Here is a 19,379-nt window from a genome sequence, read left to right on the forward strand (position 1 = left end):
ACCTGCAGCATCCTGACACAGCCCAACATGTATGCCCGGGGCATTCTTTTCGGCAAGATGAAGTACGAGCTTGGCGATCACAGCTTCGTCCGCTGCCCAGACCTCGGCCTGACCGCCGACATTGAGTTTAAGACCAAAGGTTGGGTTGGCGGCACGTACAATGCTATTGGTGGCACGGTCAAGAACGAAAACACCGGCGAAGTCCTGTACGAGCTTTCCGGGCTCTGGAGCGAGGAGATGACGATTAAGAACGTCAAGACTGGCCACAAAGACATGTTTTTCAACGCGCTGAAGTCCAAGCCTTCACCGCCCTCGGTCCGTCCCATCGAAGAACAAGAGGCCAGAGAGTCGCAGCGGCTGTGGCAACGGACGGCCTGTGCCGTGAAAGAGCGCAACCACGAGCTCGCAACAGATGAGAAAACCAAAGTCGAGGATATGCAGCGTGAGGAGGCTGCTGCTCGGACCCAAGACGGCGTGGAGTGGACCCCGCGCCTCTTCCGGCGGGTCAACGGCGGCCCCGGTGGCTCCGAGGAAGGCGAGGAAGATCTGGAATGGATCATCAATGCGCAAATGTATAGTGACCCCGTTCGTTCGCATGTGCACATTTGTCTTTCAATATCGCCGAACTGGCAGCTAACTATTTGCAGTGACGGCGAAACGCCGCAAGCCCAGGCGGACCAAATCCTTGCCATATACCCCGTGCTTCCCGGCCAGACGTCGAAGCGCGAAAGCAAAATTCCCATCATCCCTGCTCACAAGTCTCTCGAAAAGTCTCCTGGCGCGACCGCCAGTAATACCGCCGCTGCTGGTGCTTCCGGTGCTGCTGGTGCCGCTGGTGCTGCTGGTGCTGCCGGTGCTGCCGGTGCTGCCTCAGCCCTTGCAGTAAAGAGCGGCGACCTGATTGATGTCGGTGATGGCGAATCTTCCAAGCCTTCTGCGGCGCCACTGGCCAGCGATGGTGCCGACAAGATCTCAGACTTGCTGTCTTCGACGGGCAAGCCGGCGCCCGCAGGCCCGCTCATGGACTTCAACAAAGACCTGGACAAGCGCCTACCTACAATTAAGCGTTCTGACACGAGCGGGTCGCAAGACATATTCCATGATGCCGAAAACTAGACGAAGGTTTAGTCCATGAGAAGGGAGTTTATATTTAGAAACATTAGCAGCGGTGCAAACATACATGATACGGAAACGTCCTCCTCTGGGTAGGTTGGGAAAGGATGGAAACGGGAATAACTAGAAGAATCGTCCTAAATATTCTCCCGTTCTTATTTTCTTTGCTTTCTTTTCCTTTTTACTAATGATTAATGCTTTCTGGTAATTTTCGCCACTACTGCTTTTCACTTTTCGTTGAGACCACCATGCTGCATGTTCACACATTGTAGTAATGTAGCGCGGCCAATCTCGAAAGTTAAATCTCATCACGGATCCCGCCAGACATAAACTTTTGGTACTCAAATAGCAGTGTCTATTGCTTTGAAGTACGTTGGCAAAATATTAAATCTGTACACTATGAAAAACAGGCTCCTAGTATTTTTGAACCGAAACGCCAATGAAGACAAATATCTGTCCATGACCGATGTAGAAAAGGCAAAACGCACGTCCAAAGCCTATACCCAAACAGACTTTCTAGTAACGCCGACGTGTTGGCTCTGGCGATGGCGACCGGGTCACACTGCGCTCATCGCGCCCGCGCTCCTTCAGCCACTTCTTGGTCGACAGCGACAGATCCCGGTCCAGCTCCTCGCTTGGGTTTTTGCGGTGAATAAAGTTACAGAACCCGCCTCGCGCGCAGCCCTCGCCGGAATTGAGTCGACAGCAAGCCTCGCGGAAGTCGGTGACGGGTGACAGTTCGCAGTAGATGGGTCGTGCGGCGTACCAGCGGCTGTTGAGCGCATCGCATGCGGTGGCAGCGCTCTCCTCGTACTTAAAGCGCGCGTAGACGTTGCCGATGAGGTGGTCGTTGTTGTTGTCGCAGACGACGAGCTCCTCGAGCTCGCCGTACTTGCACAACTCGCACCAAATGTCCTCGTAAAAGGCATCAAAGTGGTTCTGTAGCTGCGAGGCGTTCATGCGCGCCTGCGGGTCGTAGGCTGGGTTCTGGTAGAGGTTGGGCATAAGGATCGTCTGGCTGTACGAGGGCTTGACATGTTTGCGAGAGCACCGGTCGCCGTGGCGGCAGGCACCGATCTTGTAGTAGAAGGAGCAATTGACCTATTCAGGGAGACATGGTTAGCAAGAGAAGCAAAAAAAGAAGCGAGGAGAGTCATGCGATGAGGGAACGGAGCTTACCTTGTCCTGTTCTGTGCCGAAAATGGAAGCCAAAAAGTTCGCCATTGTAGTCTGTGATGTTCTCGGTGGAGTTTTGTGCGGGGAGTTGGGTATGATGGGGGCGGGGACCTATGCGTTTTATGTGTCGTGAGGTTGAGAAGTGCTTCTGCGCGTTGAAGGAGGCTATACCATGAAAACGACGAAAATGATGACTAAAGTTAAGAAGGCTGAAGAACGCCACAGACTACGACACAGTCGCCACCGCTAATTCACGTGATATATCACATGTTTTTAACTTAATATGTTCACAAGGTATTCTGTGCTCAACGTTTACAGCTCAATAAGGGCAAAATAGTTGTAAACAAACTGAACATCCAAGTTAACAAGTTGTAAAGCTTGTTATATCGGAAGACAACGACAGTGACTGGCAGCATTAACCTTTGGTGCCATTTGCCTCACGACAAAACACCAGATACCACAAAGACACGACAATCTTGGCATTATTGTGCTGCAAAAAGCGGAATCGTCCCAAGCCTCAAGCTCCAATGAAACCCCTGTCACCGATGTATCTTTCGACTGTTTCCTTGCGACTACCCCTGTCAAAATGACGTCCATGTGCGATTCAAACAACCACTGGCTCAGAGTAGAGAAGCGCTCTATGTGTATTCACATCAAGGCGAGTGACAGGCTTGCTTTTTGTGCATGTCGTATCATCCATTCTACAGCAATCGGTATTGAAAACGCTTGCGTGTCACTCTTGTAATTACCGAACACTATTGGCACGTGACAAATGGGCTTCGCATGGGAAGAATGTTGTCAATGCAGTAGCGTACATGTGAAGACGATACAGGCTGCGCTGGGATAGAGTGGCTGGCAGTTTGGCGACTCGTTTTTATTCTCAACGCTCCCATCACGTCACATTTTTGTCGACAAACGAACAGGGAACAAGCAAAGGCAAAACGTACTTCAGCTAGAAGTACTAGCATTGCCTTTTCTCTTTCCTTTCTTCGCCAACTCCTCTTTGCACGTACGCCCTGGCCCTGGTTTATTTCGACCCAAAGATGTTAGGCACCGAGACGGTGGTTTTGCCATGATCCTCCGGTGCGGCGATCTGAATGAGAGTGGTTGGGGGATCGGTAATTACCTTGAGTAGCAAAGCTCCAATTCGTCCCAAAATTAACGAGACCCTTTTCTCCTCGGCCGTCCAACGCCGTCGTCGACGCCATCGCCACCGCCAGACCGTCCTGGTCCTTGCTGGTTCTGCGCATACTCCTCAGCACGTTGTAATAGTGCGCGATATGCTAATCCACCCCAACCACCCAACTCCGCTTTCTTGGGCCGGGTTCGTGGTACCTTTTCAGCTCATGCGGGAACGGCCCATCCAGAGACATACACACGCCATGCAAGCGGAACCTGCCCACCAATCCGAGTCTTTTGCACGCCGGGAAAGCCGTCACAAATTGAATGTCAAGCGCTTTTCAAGAGCACACTTCGGTGCTCAACGAGGACCATTTCTCGCCATCAACGTGTTCGGAGAATATGGGACTTAAGGGACCTGTCAAAGCACTTGGCCTCTTGGCCATCCGGATATGCACCATCGACAAGAAGTACGCCCTACACCACGACTTTTGATACTTTGCTTTATTTCACGCGGCGTCCGCTTTGTCGTCTTGGAGATAGCGCATTCCATCGCGTGTAAATTCTCCATTTTCTCAGTGCAACACGCAACTCGTCATGTGTACCAAGCTAGGCAAGGAAGAGCGATGCCGAAAAGTGCTAATTTGTCCTACCATTTCGACTGTCGCAACTTTTGCGAAATGTTGTGTTTGGTTCCAGCTCCCCCCCCATCGGCCCCGTCGCAAAAACAGCACGAGGCGTCCCATTTCTGTTATCAATACATGTCGCGAAAATGTCGCACATATATCCTGAGATCGGGGTCAGTGTCGACGCGACAAGACAAATTCATCTTGCCATGCACCTGGTCGCCCCGTGATCTGCACCCAGAGAGGATATCGGTCGTGAACGGGGCACTTGTGGTGACCAACTACGAAGTACATTTTCATAATGCTACGCTAGATCGAGATGTGATAATGGGGTCGACTCCCGCTCCCACACAAGTCAGATTGCTTCATCCTCGGCCGTGCACATCGTACATATCGTAAAACTGTCTCTTACTACCTTGCGAGACGTAAGCGTCTCGACGTCGCCATCAACGACCCTTGTTGCTTGTTACCAAAGCCAATATTCTCGTCTGATAAACACGTTTTCTGTTTTTATGACCGGTCTGCTTTTTCTCTACATTTCCCTGCTCTTTCTTCGTTCAGCTGTACTGGGCATACAATCCCTGCCACCCCTGCAAAAACACCATCTAGCCACAGCCTGACAGGGTTCGTGCCCAGCTCCTTTTGCCGCACGACGACGAGCTAGACTGCTGCTTGGCCCAGCTTGGACGACTTGCAATCCACAATGAGCGCTAAAGCCTACTTCGCTGGCCGCGTCAGGCTAGGTGGTCCGGCTGTATGGGTATCTTACACTTGCTCTGGGATCGCTCTTTTACTTTGCGACGTATCCAAGCCCGTGGGAGGCAGTGCCACTTCGCGTGCGAGAGCGATCGTGTGCGGCCCAGCCGTCGAGCCGCCGTAGAAAACTAGTTTCTGTTCGTTCTTGGACAAATGCGATATTGCGACCCTGGTCCGCCGCACTAGGATAAGATGCATCGCAGAAGCGCCCGAATTCTGGCATTCTGCAATATGTACTGCTTCTCTCCCCATTTAGCTACCTCGGCGGCCTTCTTACTTCTGCGCAACTTGGATCAACTCGTTCGTCGTAGTTTCCGCAAGTGGCTGGGACTGCTTCCGGCTCCCCCAATTGGATGGGCTGGCTTGTCACCAGAGTCCCGTCATCCCTTCCTTCTTTTCGGTGGACCCAGCCGTGCCTCCTGTCAGTGGGTTCGTTTCGGTTATTTCCCTTTTCACCCACTTCTGACGTAGGTCGTACGTCGCAATCCGACCAAGAGGCGATTGATTCCTTGCTCTGCGGAGGCCAACTCGGCCACCAGTGGGCCATGAGGCCATCTGCAGACCACACAATGCACCTTGTCGTGTTCGTCTGAATTCATATCAATTGATTTTTGTACATTTTTGTTCTTTTGCCGTTGTTTCCTCGTTCAATGCCCGCCGGCAGGCTCACGGTATGGAAGTGCCTTTCGTGTCGTCTTGGGTTGTCTCATACTCTTACTCACACACCTCCTTCCTTGTTTCGATCTTTCCTTCTTTTTTTGCCAATTGCGCCTTCCCACTGTGTAGTGTAGCTCTTTCCCTGCTTCCGTACTTCCTTTGTGGCATCCCCCTTTTATCCCCGCCCGATTTTCCTATTTGCATCTGTCGTTCTCAGTCACCTCCTCGACTTTTCCGTCGTCAATTGTCTCCTCACTCTTCAGCCACCGGAATTCTCTCACAGCTCAGCCAGCCTAGTCGCATCTATCCCATCACACATCGTACTGGAGCAGACCCACCCACGCCTTCAGATCAGCCCCTAGCTGGGAACCAGCTCTGCTAAGCTAGCTGGCTAGCTCGACCTGCACTACTGTTGTACGTCGCGACTAAAACCAATCCATTTTCCATTTCCAATTCCCCGCCCCGCCTCCTCTGCGTTCGTTCACCTGTGTTGCCTCGTCTGCTTCTCCCTCCTCTCTTCATTACTGTGTGTGTACGCAGCTATGTTTGGTCTCCCAGTAGTGTTCTGTCGTTCCTTTTTCTCTTGGCGCTGAGTGCCTGTCTGTCTTATCTACCAAGCCCTGCCCTGTCTCGCCCGAACTGCATTTACTTGCTTTTCTTTTCTTCTTTTCCCTTTCTTCTCCGTTGAAATTTCCCTTCCTTTTTGTTTTCTTCTGTCTGTTTTTTGTTCTCCTTTTTGTTCCCCTCCGGCCAGCTGTTCTTTTTTCGCCTGGCTTCCCCTCCCGCCAGCTGTCCCACACCCGGTTGGTAAACTTCTCGTTTGGAATCCCTGCCCCCTTTGCCAAGACTTCTTTAAGTGATCCGGCCCGCGCATAGCTCTCCCTACGTTTTGGGAGCTTTCCATTTTGTCATCCAGGCGTCTTTCCTCGAAAGTGTCGACCAAAGCTGCTTCGAGCCATTTAACTGTGTTTCACGGGTCGACAACAACAAGCCTGAGTCGACTCTCACTACCGTATCCACTCCCATTGCTACCACGGCATCGTCGCAGATCAGGCAACGGAACCCAAGTCAGAGCTCTGTCGTGGATTCTGTCTTTGCGACTGCGAACGACATAGCTCCCGCCCGCCCAAACCGACGGCACTGAACGACGAAACTGCTTTCCCAAGTCCAGAGGACGACCAGCGCGGCAACGGCCAACATGGCGACCACCCAACCCAGTGCGCCGGAGGCCAAGCAGAGCGCTGTGATTGAGGCTGCTCGCGACCCAAACAGCGCCGTGAGCTCTCAAGATGCGCAGGCAAAGATGGTCCAGGAGAGCAAGAAGGCCGGCATCCCCGCCTTCACTTTCAATCCCGATGCCAGCCCCGAGGAGAAGAAGGCGCAAGCCCGGGCTGTATGTGTTGCTCCTACGCTCCGTACCCCCCCCCCCATTACCCATGCGTTGTTCTCACATCAGATTACTAGGCCATTCCCGACAACTTCCACAATCCCAAGCGCGTCAAGGGCGTCGCAATCGCAACTGACATTGATGACGGATCCGCGGCTCAATACGATCTCCCGTCTCCCACCAAAGCCGGCGCAATTACCGCGCCGCCTGCAGGCGATGAAAAGGCAGCGGGCAACGGCGCAGCCGCTCCTGGTGAGACCGAAATGGGCCCGGAAACCACGGGCTGGGCACCCCGCTTCGGCTGGCCCGTGGAGTCCATTCGCGATGCCCCGAGTCTGCTCGAGCATTCCACGTGGCTCGAAGGCCGGCTGCCGGCCAATTTGTACGGTGACTGGTACCACAACACGGGTATCATCATCTTTGCTTGCCTGACTTCCTGGTTCATTGCCGTCCTCGGTGGCGGCCTTGGCTGGGTCTTTATTATTATTGCCACGTGTGGCACTTACTACCGCACCTCTATACGCCGTGTGCGCCGCAACTTCCGTGACGATCTCAACCGCGAGCTCTCAATGAAGCGCCTCGAAACCGATTCTGAATCACTTGAGTGGATGAACTCGTTCCTGTTCAAGTTCTGGCCCATCTACCAGCCCGTTCTGGCCCAGACCATCATCAACTCCGTCGACCAGGTGCTTAGCTCAGCCACCCCAGCTTTCTTGGACAGCCTCAAACTCCGTACCTTTACACTCGGCTCCAAGCCGCCCCGCATGGAGCACGTCAAGACCTACCCCAAGGCTGAGGATGACATTGTCATGATGGACTGGAAGTTCAGCTTCTCTCCCAACGACATTGCCGACATGACCACCCAGCAGGTCAAGAACAAGATCAACCCCAAGGTCGTGCTTGAGATCCGTGTCGGCAAGGCCATGATAAGCAAGGGTCTGGACGTTATTGTCGAGGACATGGCCTTCTCTGGTCTCATGCGTCTGAAGATCAAGCTGCAGATCCCCTTCCCTCACGTCGAAAAGATTGAGATGTGCTTCCTGGAGAAGCCGACCATTGACTACGTTTGTAAGCCGCTCGGTGGCGAGACTTTCGGTTTCGATATCAACTTCATTCCTGGTCTTGAATCGTTCATTCTTGAGCAGATTCACGGCAACCTGGCCCCTATGATGTACGCCCCCAACGTCTTCCCCATCGAAGTCGCCAAGATGTTGTCTGGTTCCCCCGTCGACCAGGCCATTGGCGTCGTTGCTGTTACGCTGCACGGTGCCCAGGGCCTCAAGAACCCCGACAAGTTTTCTGGCACCATCGACCCCTATGCGGTCATCACCCTTAACCGCCGCTCACCCCTGGCCCAGACCAAGATTATTCGCGACACGAACACGCCGCGCTGGAACGAAACTCACTATATCATTGTCACCTCTTTCAACGATTCGCTCGACCTCATTGTCAACGATTTCAATGACTACCGCAAGGACAAGGAGCTGGGTGTCGCCTCGTTCCAGCTCGAGAACCTCGAAGAGGTCAACGAGGCTGAGAACGAGACTCTCGAGGTCATCGCCGATGGCAAAGCCCACGGTCAAGTGTCATGCGACATCCGCTTCTTCCCCGTTCTAACTGATGACAAGCTGCCCGATGGCACAGTTGAGCCTGCCCCGCCTTCGAACACTGGTATTCTGCGTTTCACGGTCGAGCAGGCCAAGGATCTGGACGGCACTAAGAGTCTTGTCGGCATGCTTAACCCCTATTCGGTCCTTCTGCTCAACGGCAAGGAAATTCACACTACCAAGAAGCTCAAGCGGACAAACAACCCCATCTGGGACAACGGCTCCAAGGAAATCCTCATCACGGACCGCGCCAAGGCCAAGCTCGGTGTCGTTGTCAAGGACGAGCGCGACATCGCCGGCGACCAGCTGATTGGCAACTATCAGATCAAGCTTGACGATATGCTCGACCTCATGGAAAAGGGCCAGGACTGGTACAACCTTGCTGGCGCCAAGACCGGTCGCGTCAAGATGCAAGCCCAGTGGAAGCCTGTCGCTCTGTCTGGTGTCATTGCCGGCACAGGCGGCTACCAAACCCCTATTGGTGTCATGCGCGTCCACTTTATCAAGGCGACTGCTCTTCGCAACTTCGAGACTGTCGGCAAGTCCGACCCCTACGCCCGTGTCCTGCTGTCTGGTATTGAGAAAGCCCGCACTGTCACTTTCAAAAACAACCTCAACCCCGAGTGGGACGAGGTTCTGTACGTTCCTGTCCACAGCACCCGTGAGCGCCTTCAGCTCGAGGTCATGGACGCCGAGACCATGGGCCGCGACCGCAGCTTGGGTCTGTTGGATATTTTCGCCGGTGACTTCATTGCCCAGGATGAAGACGGTGCTTACCTGGTCAACGACAAGAAGACTCAGCGTGAGGAAGGCCTCAAGCTACACGGCAAAGGTATGGCCAAGGGTGTTCTGTCCTACACTATTTCGTTCTTCCCCTGCTTGAATGTCGCCGATCCCGAAGAGGAGGAGCGTGAGAAGGAGAAGGAGGCGGCCAAGGCGCAGAACGGAAAGGAAGCATCCGTCAGCGGCTCCGTCCCAACGTCACCCACGTCGGCCACCATCCCATCCCCTCCCACTTCGCCCACGGCGTCCAAGACCCAGGCAAGCCAGACTGTCCCTGCAGCGGCTCCAGGAAGTCCAACCACATCCAAGCCGGGCAGCGACGTTCTGTCCACCAAGGCGGACGAGCCTAAGGGCCCGCCCAAGGTTCACCTGACCCCAGAAGAACTCCTCAAGTACGAGTCCGGTCTCATCATCTTCAAGTTGATGGAGGCCGAGCTGCCGCGTCCCGATACCCAGCTCGAGATTTTCGTCGATGATATGGCCTTTCCTTCCTATGTCTCGTCCAGCGCGCGCTCCCGGTCCTTTACGTTCGATGAGATGGGCGACTGCTTCATTCGCGAGCTTGACTTCTCCCGCCTCACCATCAAGATTCGTGACCGTGGCGGCGAGAAGAAGGAGGATGAGAAGGATCGTCCTTTCGCCCGCCTTACTGGCAATACACTCGATACGCTAAAGCAGTGCTTGGTAAGTTAACTTATACCTGCCTCATCTTCACGGGAGAAAGGCTACTTTGCAGCGCTGTTTTCGTTTACTAACACTTCATAGAACAACCCCACTACACTGAAGCTGAAGGACGAGGAAGGCAGAGTCAGCTCTGTTCGTATTAGTCTCAAGTACATTCCCGTGCAGATGGAGCTGGACCCCAGAGAGAGCATCAACAACATGGGCAACCTTCGCGTTGACGTTCTTGATGCGGAGAATCTTCCCGCAGCGGACTCGAACGGCAAGAGTGACCCGTACTGCAAGTTCGAGCTCAACGGAGACGAAGTGTTCAAAACCAAGGTGCAGAAAAAGACCCTCAACCCGACATGGAACGAGTTCTTCGAGATTCCTGTACCATCCAGAATCGGTGCTGCATTCAACCTCAAAGTGTACGACTACGACTTTGCGGACAAGCCGGACTTCCTGGGCGGTTCGCCAATCCAGCTCGACCAGCTAGAGCCCTTTAAAGCTTCAGAGATGCGGTTGCCACTCGATGGCAAGTCTGGAACGGCTCGCATACGCCTTTTGTTCCGCCCTGATTACGTTACCCGCCAAAGACAGGGCACGTCCACATTTACCGCCCCGACAAGAATCGTTACTGGCGTGGCTGGTGCTCCCATTAAGGGTGGCGCGGCTGTTGTCGGTGTGGTGGGCCACGGTGTCGGCAAGGGTGCTTCCTTCCTGCGTCGCGGTTTCCGCGGGGGCAAGAAAGACGAGGAGGTAGTTGCTGCTCAAATTGCCGCTGCTGACACGGCCGCCCCCGGCACTGCCATCACAACGAACGGCGACTCTGCGGTCCCCAACACCATGGTCAAGCGTGCCTCGGGTCTCACCGATCCGGCGGTTGTCAGCCAGCATGACGAACCGGCTCTGGACGTACCTCCAGGCCCAGCTCTGGCTGCGTCGAGAAGCCTGGGCCACAACCGCACTGCAAGCGGGGCTGCGTCCATCTACAGTGTGGCACCCGGCTCGCCGGGTGCTGGCACGGCTGTATTCACGATCGTCTCTGCGTCGGGCTACCCACCGTCCTCGGACGTGTACGTCATCCTCAACCAGATTGGCTCCAAATCCAAGACGATTGGCAAGACCAAGCATCACAAACCGCAAAGCGGCGTGGCCAAGTTCGATGAGTCATTTAAAACCACGTGCACAGCCGATGCGCAGTTCCAGGTCCAGGTCCGCGAGCAGCACCGCTTCGGCAGCGACGACGTCCTGGGCGAGTCTCTGTACGTCGTGGACGAGTCCGGCTCAAACGCTGAGAAAGAGATTAGTGTTGGCGACGGCTCGGTTGTTGTTAAGAGCACCTTCACACCGCACGAATCCAATGGCACCACGGACAGCCCCAAGTCGTTCCGCCGCAGCTTCTTGAGCAAGCGCGAGGCTCGCCCTCCTTCTAGCCGCGAGGGTACTCCGGCGTAGTTGGTAGTTTCGATTCCCAAATATGCCGTAAATTGGGTTTTGGCTTTAGGAATGGTGTAATTTGGACGAAATAAATGGACAAGAGAAAAAAATTGCAATTTCAGTGGTCTGATGGTTTTGCCAATATATCTTTTGCGGTTGTTTTTTATTTTATTGCAACGATTTCCCTTTATCTTCTTTCCACCTTTTTGGGGTTCTAGTTTTATAGTTTATATGCTTCGCTGTTTTTAATACGAATTTGGTTCTATTTGCAATTTGAGAGGCCCGTTTTATGGCTTACAGTAAAAGAGGACTTTGACCGTGATTTACTTTATTGCAATGAATCTCCATAGATCGCCACAAAAAGAGTTTACGTATACGAAATAGTGTTCTTGAATTGAACAACACCGCGAAGGGTGGACTAGCTAAAGACATAATATCAAAAGCAAAGCAGTGGTTCCCAGCACGAGAAAACATAAGATTTAGTTTTGAGTAACCTCCCGATTACACTATAATACGCAGCTGTATAAAGCCAGATGAGAATGTCTAATGAGAACCGCGTTACAGCTGGAATAAAATAGTACTGAGAGTTGGAGACAAAAACTTGCAAAAAACAAGCTGAAAAAAAATAACAAAATAGGGTATGGTGCGAGATAACAGAAACGAGAAGCTACGTACAAGTGCAACGACAGACGAAAATAAAAGAAAAGTTTGGTGAGCGCTAGAGAGTATGAAAAACGCTTAGGAAGGCTGCGTATATTCAAGGGACCAATAGTGTAAAACAGCACATTTTCTTTTAAAAAAAGAGAATGAAAAAAAAAGTGAGGACGTCGGGATGGCCGAGATCAGTATCCAAAGTTGTCGTGTTGGTGAACAGGGCACCGTCCTGGATGATTCTTAAACCAGGCGCGGATGCACCGCTCATGAAAGCGGCAGAAGCATTCGAGCCGGGCCATTGGCACGCCCACTTCCAGGTCCTCGAGACAGATGGTGCACTCAGCTGCATCAACGCAGTCCTTTTCCGTCGCGCGGTAGGGAAACATGCCCGTCATCCGCGGCGGGGGTGGTGACGCTGTCGACGAAGAAGCCTCTGCAGTGTTTGCGGGTAGTGAGGTGGAAGTTGTTGACGCGTCGGTGACCCCGTTCGTCGGCGACCTGCTGGAGCTGCCTCCCATGTACCGACTTTGCGTTTCAAGGCACTCGGTGATGTGGGCCTCACGCAGGGTTTCAAAGTTGGGCAGCGAACGCTTAGGCAGCTCGTTGTGGCACACTGGGCACTCGTCTTCCTCGGCAATTTGTGGTGTTGGCGGGGGCCTGTGTCTGTGGCCTTGGCTATGACGATGATGTGAATGGTGCTGGTGCTGTAGCTGTTGCTGTTGATTTTGATGCAATTGCAACTGCAGCTGCAGCTGTTGCTCCTGAGCGGAGGCCATGACGGCAGTCAACGGAGGCAAGCTAAGCCGGTTGTGACGGTACCGATTTTGAGCCGAGGATGAGGAGGCGCCCGAAGAAGCGGACGCAAGAGCGTTGCCAGCAGTCGAATTTGTGCCGTGCGTTGTACGATATCCCTGAGCGAGTTGAGGAGACAGTGAAGATCTTGCGTCTGGAACGGACAAACCATAGGGAGGAGGAGGAGGCGTATATTCATTGCCACCCGTCGCACTACCTGACACAGTACGTTGCTGTGTAGAGCTGCTCTGGACGCTACTGTACGACCGTGAATGATACCGGCTGGACGAGCCACCAGTGGCAGCGAGAGAAGAAGTATGGGCTGCTGGCGGTGTAGTGTTGGGATCCGGCACACACGGATTGCAAAGGCGGACACGTTCACCGCCACCAAGATATCTCACATCATCCGTCGGGTTGGCCCACTGGTTAGCATCTTGTCTTGGATAGGGCTGCGCTCCAGGAGGCAAGACAATGTACTGGTAGGGAATGGTAATGCGGTGCGGGGAGCAACTGTTGCAAACAACCCTTCCGCATTTTCTGTGAACGGTTTATTAGCATTATGACAAGACAGCGGGCACGGTGAATGCGGCCAGGCATACATGTGACAAATCGGTATGTACGTACCTGCAGTGGTGTTTTCGGACAAAGATGTTGAAGTGCTGGAAGCAAATGGGGCAGTAAGTGACCTCAGCGTCAGGCTGCCACCTAGGCAGAGTGATGTCCTGCCGCTGTTGGCGCTGCTGTCGCTGTTCTTGTGGTGTCGGCTGCAGTGAAGGCGGTGCAGCAGGAGCAGGAGCAGGAGCAGGAGGAATTGGTGGCTCGTCGCTCTCAGCACCAGCGGTCGATGTCCGACGCGCAGCCGAACTACTCGCAGTAGATGTAGATGACCTTGATCGTGTCTGGCTGGGCGCCAATGGTTGTCGTTGTTGCGAGCGTGCTGCATTAGAGCGTGAAGCAGCGTAGGTCCATTCAGGAGGAAAAGGCGGCAGCGGAGCGGGCTCTTGATTGCGCCGCCGCTCCGCCGGACTCTGCCACTCGAAAGGAACGGGAGGGAGCGGTGGCGACGGTGGCCTGTAGGCTTCCCTGGTCGACTGTCTTATCGGGATACTGGAGGACACAGTTGGATCGGAGGGTGCGGCTGCCGCTGGCGTACCTGTGGCAGGAGCGGCAGGTGCCTTGGGTTGGGCAGTGCGACCAGGACCAGCCGGTAGGGTAGAAGTCATCGAGGCGGCAGGAGCAGCAGAAGGCACGGGGGAAAAAGGAACAGCCGAAGCTGCCGGGGCAGCAGACGCAACAGGCGAGGCGGGACGACCAGGATGCTCAAAGGCTGCACGGGAAGGCGCTGTGCTCGATGAGTTCGTGGCCGGTTCGGCTCTTGTAGCTGCGGGACCATTTGCTGCCTCTACAGCAACATGGAACTCCTCCTCCAAGGCAGACGGTCTGCCAGCTGCAGATATACTGCTGCCGCCGCCGCTGAAGTCACTTGAGGTTTTGTCGATGCGGTCGATCGTCGTGTTCGGGCTCGTACTCGCCGTCCCATCGTCGTCACCGTGACGGGACGCCATCTTGAAACATGTGTCCCAGAGTAGACTGGTTCTCTGCAGTGTCTGCGCGGTGTGGGAGCTGGCAGGAGGGAGTCGAGAATCGACGTTCGGTGGGATGGCACGCCAAAGTGTTCGATGATGGATTCCAGGGGAGACTGGAAGATAAAGCGATAATCTAGTAGAGGAGAATGGCGGAGAATGTCGAGGGCGATGGAGACCGGTAGTCGTTGTACAATATCAGGGCGGGGGGCGGGATAAGCTAGATCGGTCGTTTGTCGTTCTGGTCTTTCTTGATACCAAAGTCTACGCAGACAACACAAGAGTGATGTCCAAGATGAGATGCTTGACAAAGGCAACGTTCGGCTGTGGTTGTGGTGGCGGGATGCGATGCACAACAATAGCGGTTTCAGCGAGCACCTGATTAGATTGTGGGCAGTTGTGAGGGTAGCGCCTTCCCAGTGGAACAAGGCGAGGGCGGGAAAGTGGAGTGGAGTGGAGGGGGCGATAAGGCAAAAAGCAAGAGCAATCTAGTCTGCCTTGTTGCCAAAAAAAGAGGCAGCGAACCGCCTGCACTAAACGGCGCTATGGAGGAAAGAGGCACCGGGCACACGACCTCGCTTATTCATGACTAATAATTTTGTATTGCTTTATAGGACTTTTGGCTACATCCTAGCAGTAATTCGCACCTCGTCCAGTATCAAGTGCAATTTGCTGACAGTCTTCCGCTCTGCATGTCCAATGATGAGTGGCCATGGGATATTCGACAATGACCATTACATGTTTACAGTACGACGTATCTTACAACGTTGATACGAAGAATTACATCAGCGCAACTTGCATGGTGCTTATACTGGTGGCCAGACATGTAACCAGCAGCAGCTCCTAATGGACAGGGCCTTGTCCCAAGGTTCTTAATTTAGCGCACCCGGAGCGGACGGCCGCTATTTCAGATGGGTCTTGCAGGGAACAAATGAACGGCTTGTGAGAAGGAATATGTTAAGCTTGATAAAAGCATACGAACCAACAAAATGGAATTATAAATATGACCCAAGAGTTGAAAGCACTTGCCAGCTCGTCAAATACAAATACAGAGTACCGAAGATAAGAGAAATGGCACGCCAAGAGAAAACTATATGAAAACGGGAACAGCGTGAGGTCCATTTTTGCATGCATCCACACTTTACACTGCAAATGCCTTGCTGCCCTGAATGAGGCCAGGACTCTGCCGAATGGCCATAATCGACCACGTCGGCGCGTACTTCCACGCCTCGTCCGCAGCCGGTGCAGTTCCCGGCGTGTTGGCATCGACCCAGCGACAGATGACGTGGCCTGTCAGGCTGCCGGCCGTGTTGGCGTCGGCATTGCCGTCGCCGGCCCATTCCACGTCGACCGTCCATGGCGTCTTCCAGTCCCGACGCCAGAGCGTAAAGTCGCCAATCTCCCAGTTGCCGTCCAGCGGGGCGGGCTCTTTATCAAAGCCGAAGCGCGTATCCAGGCCACTGCTGCTCCCGCGCACAGAGACAGCCTTGACTGGTCGGTCGAAGCGCAAGCCGCACACCTTGGTGTTGACGGCTGTAATGTCGAACGAAGCGGCCAACTTGCCAGGCACCCGTGTCACGTTCACAGAGATAAGGCCTTCGTAACTGCCCGAGAAGGGCGATGTAGTGTCACCGTCGACGCGCGGCTCCAGACCGGTGCCGTCAAAGGTGCAGTCGAGCAGCCCAGTTTTCCCACCACCGGGGGCAGTGCATGCCAACGGACGACCTGCGGTGGCAGGAAGGTTGTTGATGATGTCGTGAATGTAGCCCTCATAGCCGGTCAGCGTGACAGACGAGTTGCCATGGTCCACTGAGAAATCCTGCCGGAGGCTGAACTTGAAGGGATTCGTAGCAGAAAAAGGAAATACGGCAATACTATAGATGAGCGTGCCGATGAACGCGACGGCAAAAAAGAGTGGAATGTGCCTCGACACCCGGTGGACAAAGGGGGTCAAGGGAAGCAGAGCCAGAACCGAGAGTGCGCCAACGAGAAGATATGGCATCAGTACGTCTGAGCCGTCTGTGCCCGTCTGCTGTACGGCGGAACCGAGGAGGAGCAGCAGCTGGGCCGCAACGATAATGTTGAATGGGCCAAGAATAAGAAACTGAAGGAACCACGTCCAGGTGGGCAAGTACTTGGACCAGCCCTGCTCGACTCCAAACGGTTGCGACTGGACCGCCCATAGGCCGCTGCTCGGAACTTCGGCCGCCGCCTCTTCCCGCCTGCGTTCATCCAGAAGGGCAGACAAGGACCGCCGGTAGCCCGTGGCAAACGTGGTGGGCCGGTTATTGCGAATGTTGCCACCGATCAGGGGACTTGTTTCGGTCGGCACTTCGTCGTCAAGGCCGCCGCTCGTGGCCTCGCCAGCATCGTTTGGCTCATTCTCAATGGCGCTCTCATTGTTGAAAACGCCCTCGCCAGGGGTCGGCAAGATCAGAGCGTCGCCTTCGTCGCCATTGGCTAGGGCGCTCATTCTGCTATCCAGCTCCTCAATGTAGGCGCTCTTGGTCTTTAGGGCAAAGAGCTCTAAGAGAGAGATCAAAAGAGACGCAAACACGCTCGTCGCCAGGTAGACGATGACATAGCCAGAGGCAATGTGTCCGCGGTCTTCGCCGACAGCGGCGACCACGAGTAGCACCCAGAAAATGCCGAAGAGCCAGAAAAGAGCATGTGTCCGGTGAAATGCGGATGGCCGGACAAAGTCGGCGACGCGCATAACGACCCAAAAGACGAAGACGAATACCGTCACCATAAGCGTGACACTACGCCGACCCACATGTCAGTGTGCGGTGCAAAGAAAGGGGGCAATAAACGAACTTACATGGTGTAAAGATTGCTGTAAATGGCAAACGGCTGGACCTTGCAAACAAGGAGAGCCGTTCCATAAACAGCCGAGCCAGCCACAGCCAGCGCCGCCGGGAATCGAAAAAAGCCCTTCCAGCCGCCAATGTCGACCTTGCTGTCGGCATCGGCGCTTTCGGGTTGCTCGACGGAGGCGCGGAAGAGGTAGTCCTTGTCGAACTTGTGCAGCAGAAATAGGATAAGGGCCACGAGGAGCGGCGAAACGATGAGGATGGTCAGCGACCACGCAAAGAGGCTGCGGAGCGCGAGCAGAACCAGGCTGTCGCCAAACAAGTCGAACCATACGGCGTCGGTCTCGCCATCCTCCACGGCATCGCCCGCCGAGCCGGTCAAGGTCTTGGTCGAGGCGAGGGCGCCGGACAGCATGTGCCAGACGCTGGCCGTGGACGTGTGCCTGCGGTCGTCCTGCTGCGTGTGGTACCGCAGGCGTGGCTTCATAAAGGCGATGTCAAGCCCGCGGTAGCCCAGCGCGTTCACCCACACGCGATAGTCCGTCTCGCTTTGGATCCAGTTCTGTTTGAAGCCATCACTGGCAATCACCGTGCCGTGCGGGTGCGGTGCCTCGCGGTATGCCTTGACGACTTCAAGGTCCGTGGCGCGGAACAGCACCGCACGTCCACCGGCACCAGCTCCCTCAAGATTCACAAAGGTGCCGATGAAAGGGACCAGCGGGCTGTTCGCAAAAGCAGTGGCACCCAGCAAAAACTCTTCCTCGGCGTTGTTCAGCAGGACAACGATGCCCCGCTCCGGCTGGTTGCCCGGCGTGCTGAAGTAGCGGACGATCTGCAGACATGAGACGACACCGACGCCATCGTCCGTGGCGCCGAAGCTCGAGGATACGGAGTCAAAGTGCGCGTTGACCAACACGATCTGCTTTTGCATAGCCTTGGCCTGCGGCGAATCAGCGGGTGCCCGCCACCAGTCGCCGGCCTCGTCCCGTGTGCCGCGAATGTAGACGTAGATGTTGGTGCCTTCGAAGTACAGGCCAGAGCGGCGCCCCTCGGAGTACCTCGTGGTGAACGACACATTGGTCAGCAGATCGTCGAAGACGACCACAGCCGTGTCTGCAATGCTTTCAGGGGCATTCCTGGGCGGTGTAAGTACGGAGGACGTGCCGTCCGAACGGTCGGCCTGCGTCTTATAGGAGACACCATTGCGGTCCAGGACCTGATAGATGCGCTGCAGCAAAAAGACCCTCACGTCATCGTTAGCGTGGCTATTTGCCGGGTGCATGTACTGCGTCAGATTGGCAAGGTCGGCCCATGCTTCGACGATGCTGATGCCACGCGTTAGGGCTGACTCTGCCGGCGGGCTGGGCACGGTTTCATGGATGTGGATGATGGGGATGACCGTCGCAAGGTAGACTACAACCGCCCAGAAGGTGACCTGGAGCGGCCGGAAGGCAAAAGGATTTAGGACCGTCATGTCTAGCGAGGAGAAGCCGAAAAGAAAGGAAAAGACAGACGGGGAGGGAGAAAAGAGAGAAGACGAGGCAGGGTAGTGCCGCCTTTCAAAATGGTACTGTCATCCGTGCCGAGGCGTTTTCTTCGAGCGACCGAGAAGATGACACCAGAAACGACAATGCAAACAAGCGATCCTCGCCTAATGCTCTGAAATGCAAAGTCGAATGAAGGGAATGGGTGGTTGGGGAATACCGACGACATGGGGTGAAAGAGGGGAAGCAAGGGAGGAAGCTTTAGAGGCAGAAGGCTGCAATGATACAAACATCCAAGTACGTCAGCCGCGCGCCCGCACCAATTGAAGGCAGGAGCAAACCACCAGCTTCAGCGTCTCCGCTGAAGCTTGGCCGGCAGCGGGCCAACCAATGACACCATACGCGACGCTGGGCAGGAGACAGCACCTTCCCACTTCTTCCCCCAAGCTTCCTTCCTTTTTGGGTGCGCTAAGTTAACCACGGGGCCCCGCTCTAATGGCGACTTCCCTGATAACAGCCACTCTCTCAATATGGTGAACGTCAGGCTGGGAAGGCACATGAACAAATGGCAATAAATTATGCCGCTTCTGGGAGCACTTTGTTAAATTTATTACTGCTTTCACTTCATTGACTTTTGCAAGACAGGCAGCAATTTTTTTTTCTCCTCGTTATTATGTATCTACTCTCATCGGTGAAGAAAGGCTCGCAATAAGTTAGTATGTTAGT

The 19,379-nt window shown here is 54.5% G+C and overlaps 5 protein-coding genes across 5 annotated transcripts; 2 read left to right on the plus strand and 3 right to left on the minus strand.

The window, feature by feature from the left end:
- Positions 1-27: 27 nt before the first annotated feature.
- Positions 28-1,116, plus strand: SPSK_05390 (uncharacterized protein; the record flags this gene model as incomplete). Its single annotated transcript, XM_016732138.1, has 1 exon — positions 28-1,116. One exon carries the CDS (start codon positions 28-30, stop codon positions 1,114-1,116), a length of 1,089 nt encoding a protein of 362 aa, XP_016583280.1.
- Positions 1,117-1,629: 513 nt separating this feature from the next.
- On the minus strand, positions 1,630-2,337 carry SPSK_05561 (splicing factor U2AF 35 kDa subunit; the record flags this gene model as incomplete). Its single annotated transcript, XM_016732304.1, has 2 exons — positions 1,630-2,214; positions 2,293-2,337. The coding sequence occupies 2 exons, from the start codon at positions 2,335-2,337 to the stop codon at positions 1,630-1,632; spliced, it is 630 nt and encodes a 209-aa protein (XP_016583281.1).
- Positions 2,338-6,645: 4,308 nt separating this feature from the next.
- On the plus strand, positions 6,646-11,345 carry SPSK_04810 (uncharacterized protein; the record flags this gene model as incomplete). Its single annotated transcript, XM_016731573.1, has 3 exons — positions 6,646-6,840; positions 6,912-9,908; positions 9,990-11,345. The coding sequence occupies 3 exons, from the start codon at positions 6,646-6,648 to the stop codon at positions 11,343-11,345; spliced, it is 4,548 nt and encodes a 1,515-aa protein (XP_016583282.1).
- An 824-nt stretch (positions 11,346-12,169) lies between these two features.
- SPSK_05038 (uncharacterized protein) lies at positions 12,170-14,338 on the minus strand (the record flags this gene model as incomplete). Its single annotated transcript, XM_016731791.1, has 2 exons — positions 12,170-13,310; positions 13,398-14,338. The coding sequence occupies 2 exons, from the start codon at positions 14,336-14,338 to the stop codon at positions 12,170-12,172; spliced, it is 2,082 nt and encodes a 693-aa protein (XP_016583283.1).
- Positions 14,339-15,497: 1,159 nt separating this feature from the next.
- Positions 15,498-18,643, minus strand: SPSK_04900 (Peptidase family M28 family; the record flags this gene model as incomplete). Its single annotated transcript, XM_016731660.1, has 2 exons — positions 15,498-17,118; positions 17,178-18,643. 2 exons carry the CDS (start codon positions 18,641-18,643, stop codon positions 15,498-15,500), a joined length of 3,087 nt encoding a protein of 1,028 aa, XP_016583284.1.
- Positions 18,644-19,379: the final 736 nt, after the last annotated feature.

This window comes from Sporothrix schenckii (assembly GCF_000961545.1).
Source record: "Sporothrix schenckii 1099-18 chromosome Unknown Cont49, whole genome shotgun sequence".
Taxonomy (NCBI): domain Eukaryota; kingdom Fungi; phylum Ascomycota; class Sordariomycetes; order Ophiostomatales; family Ophiostomataceae; genus Sporothrix; species Sporothrix schenckii.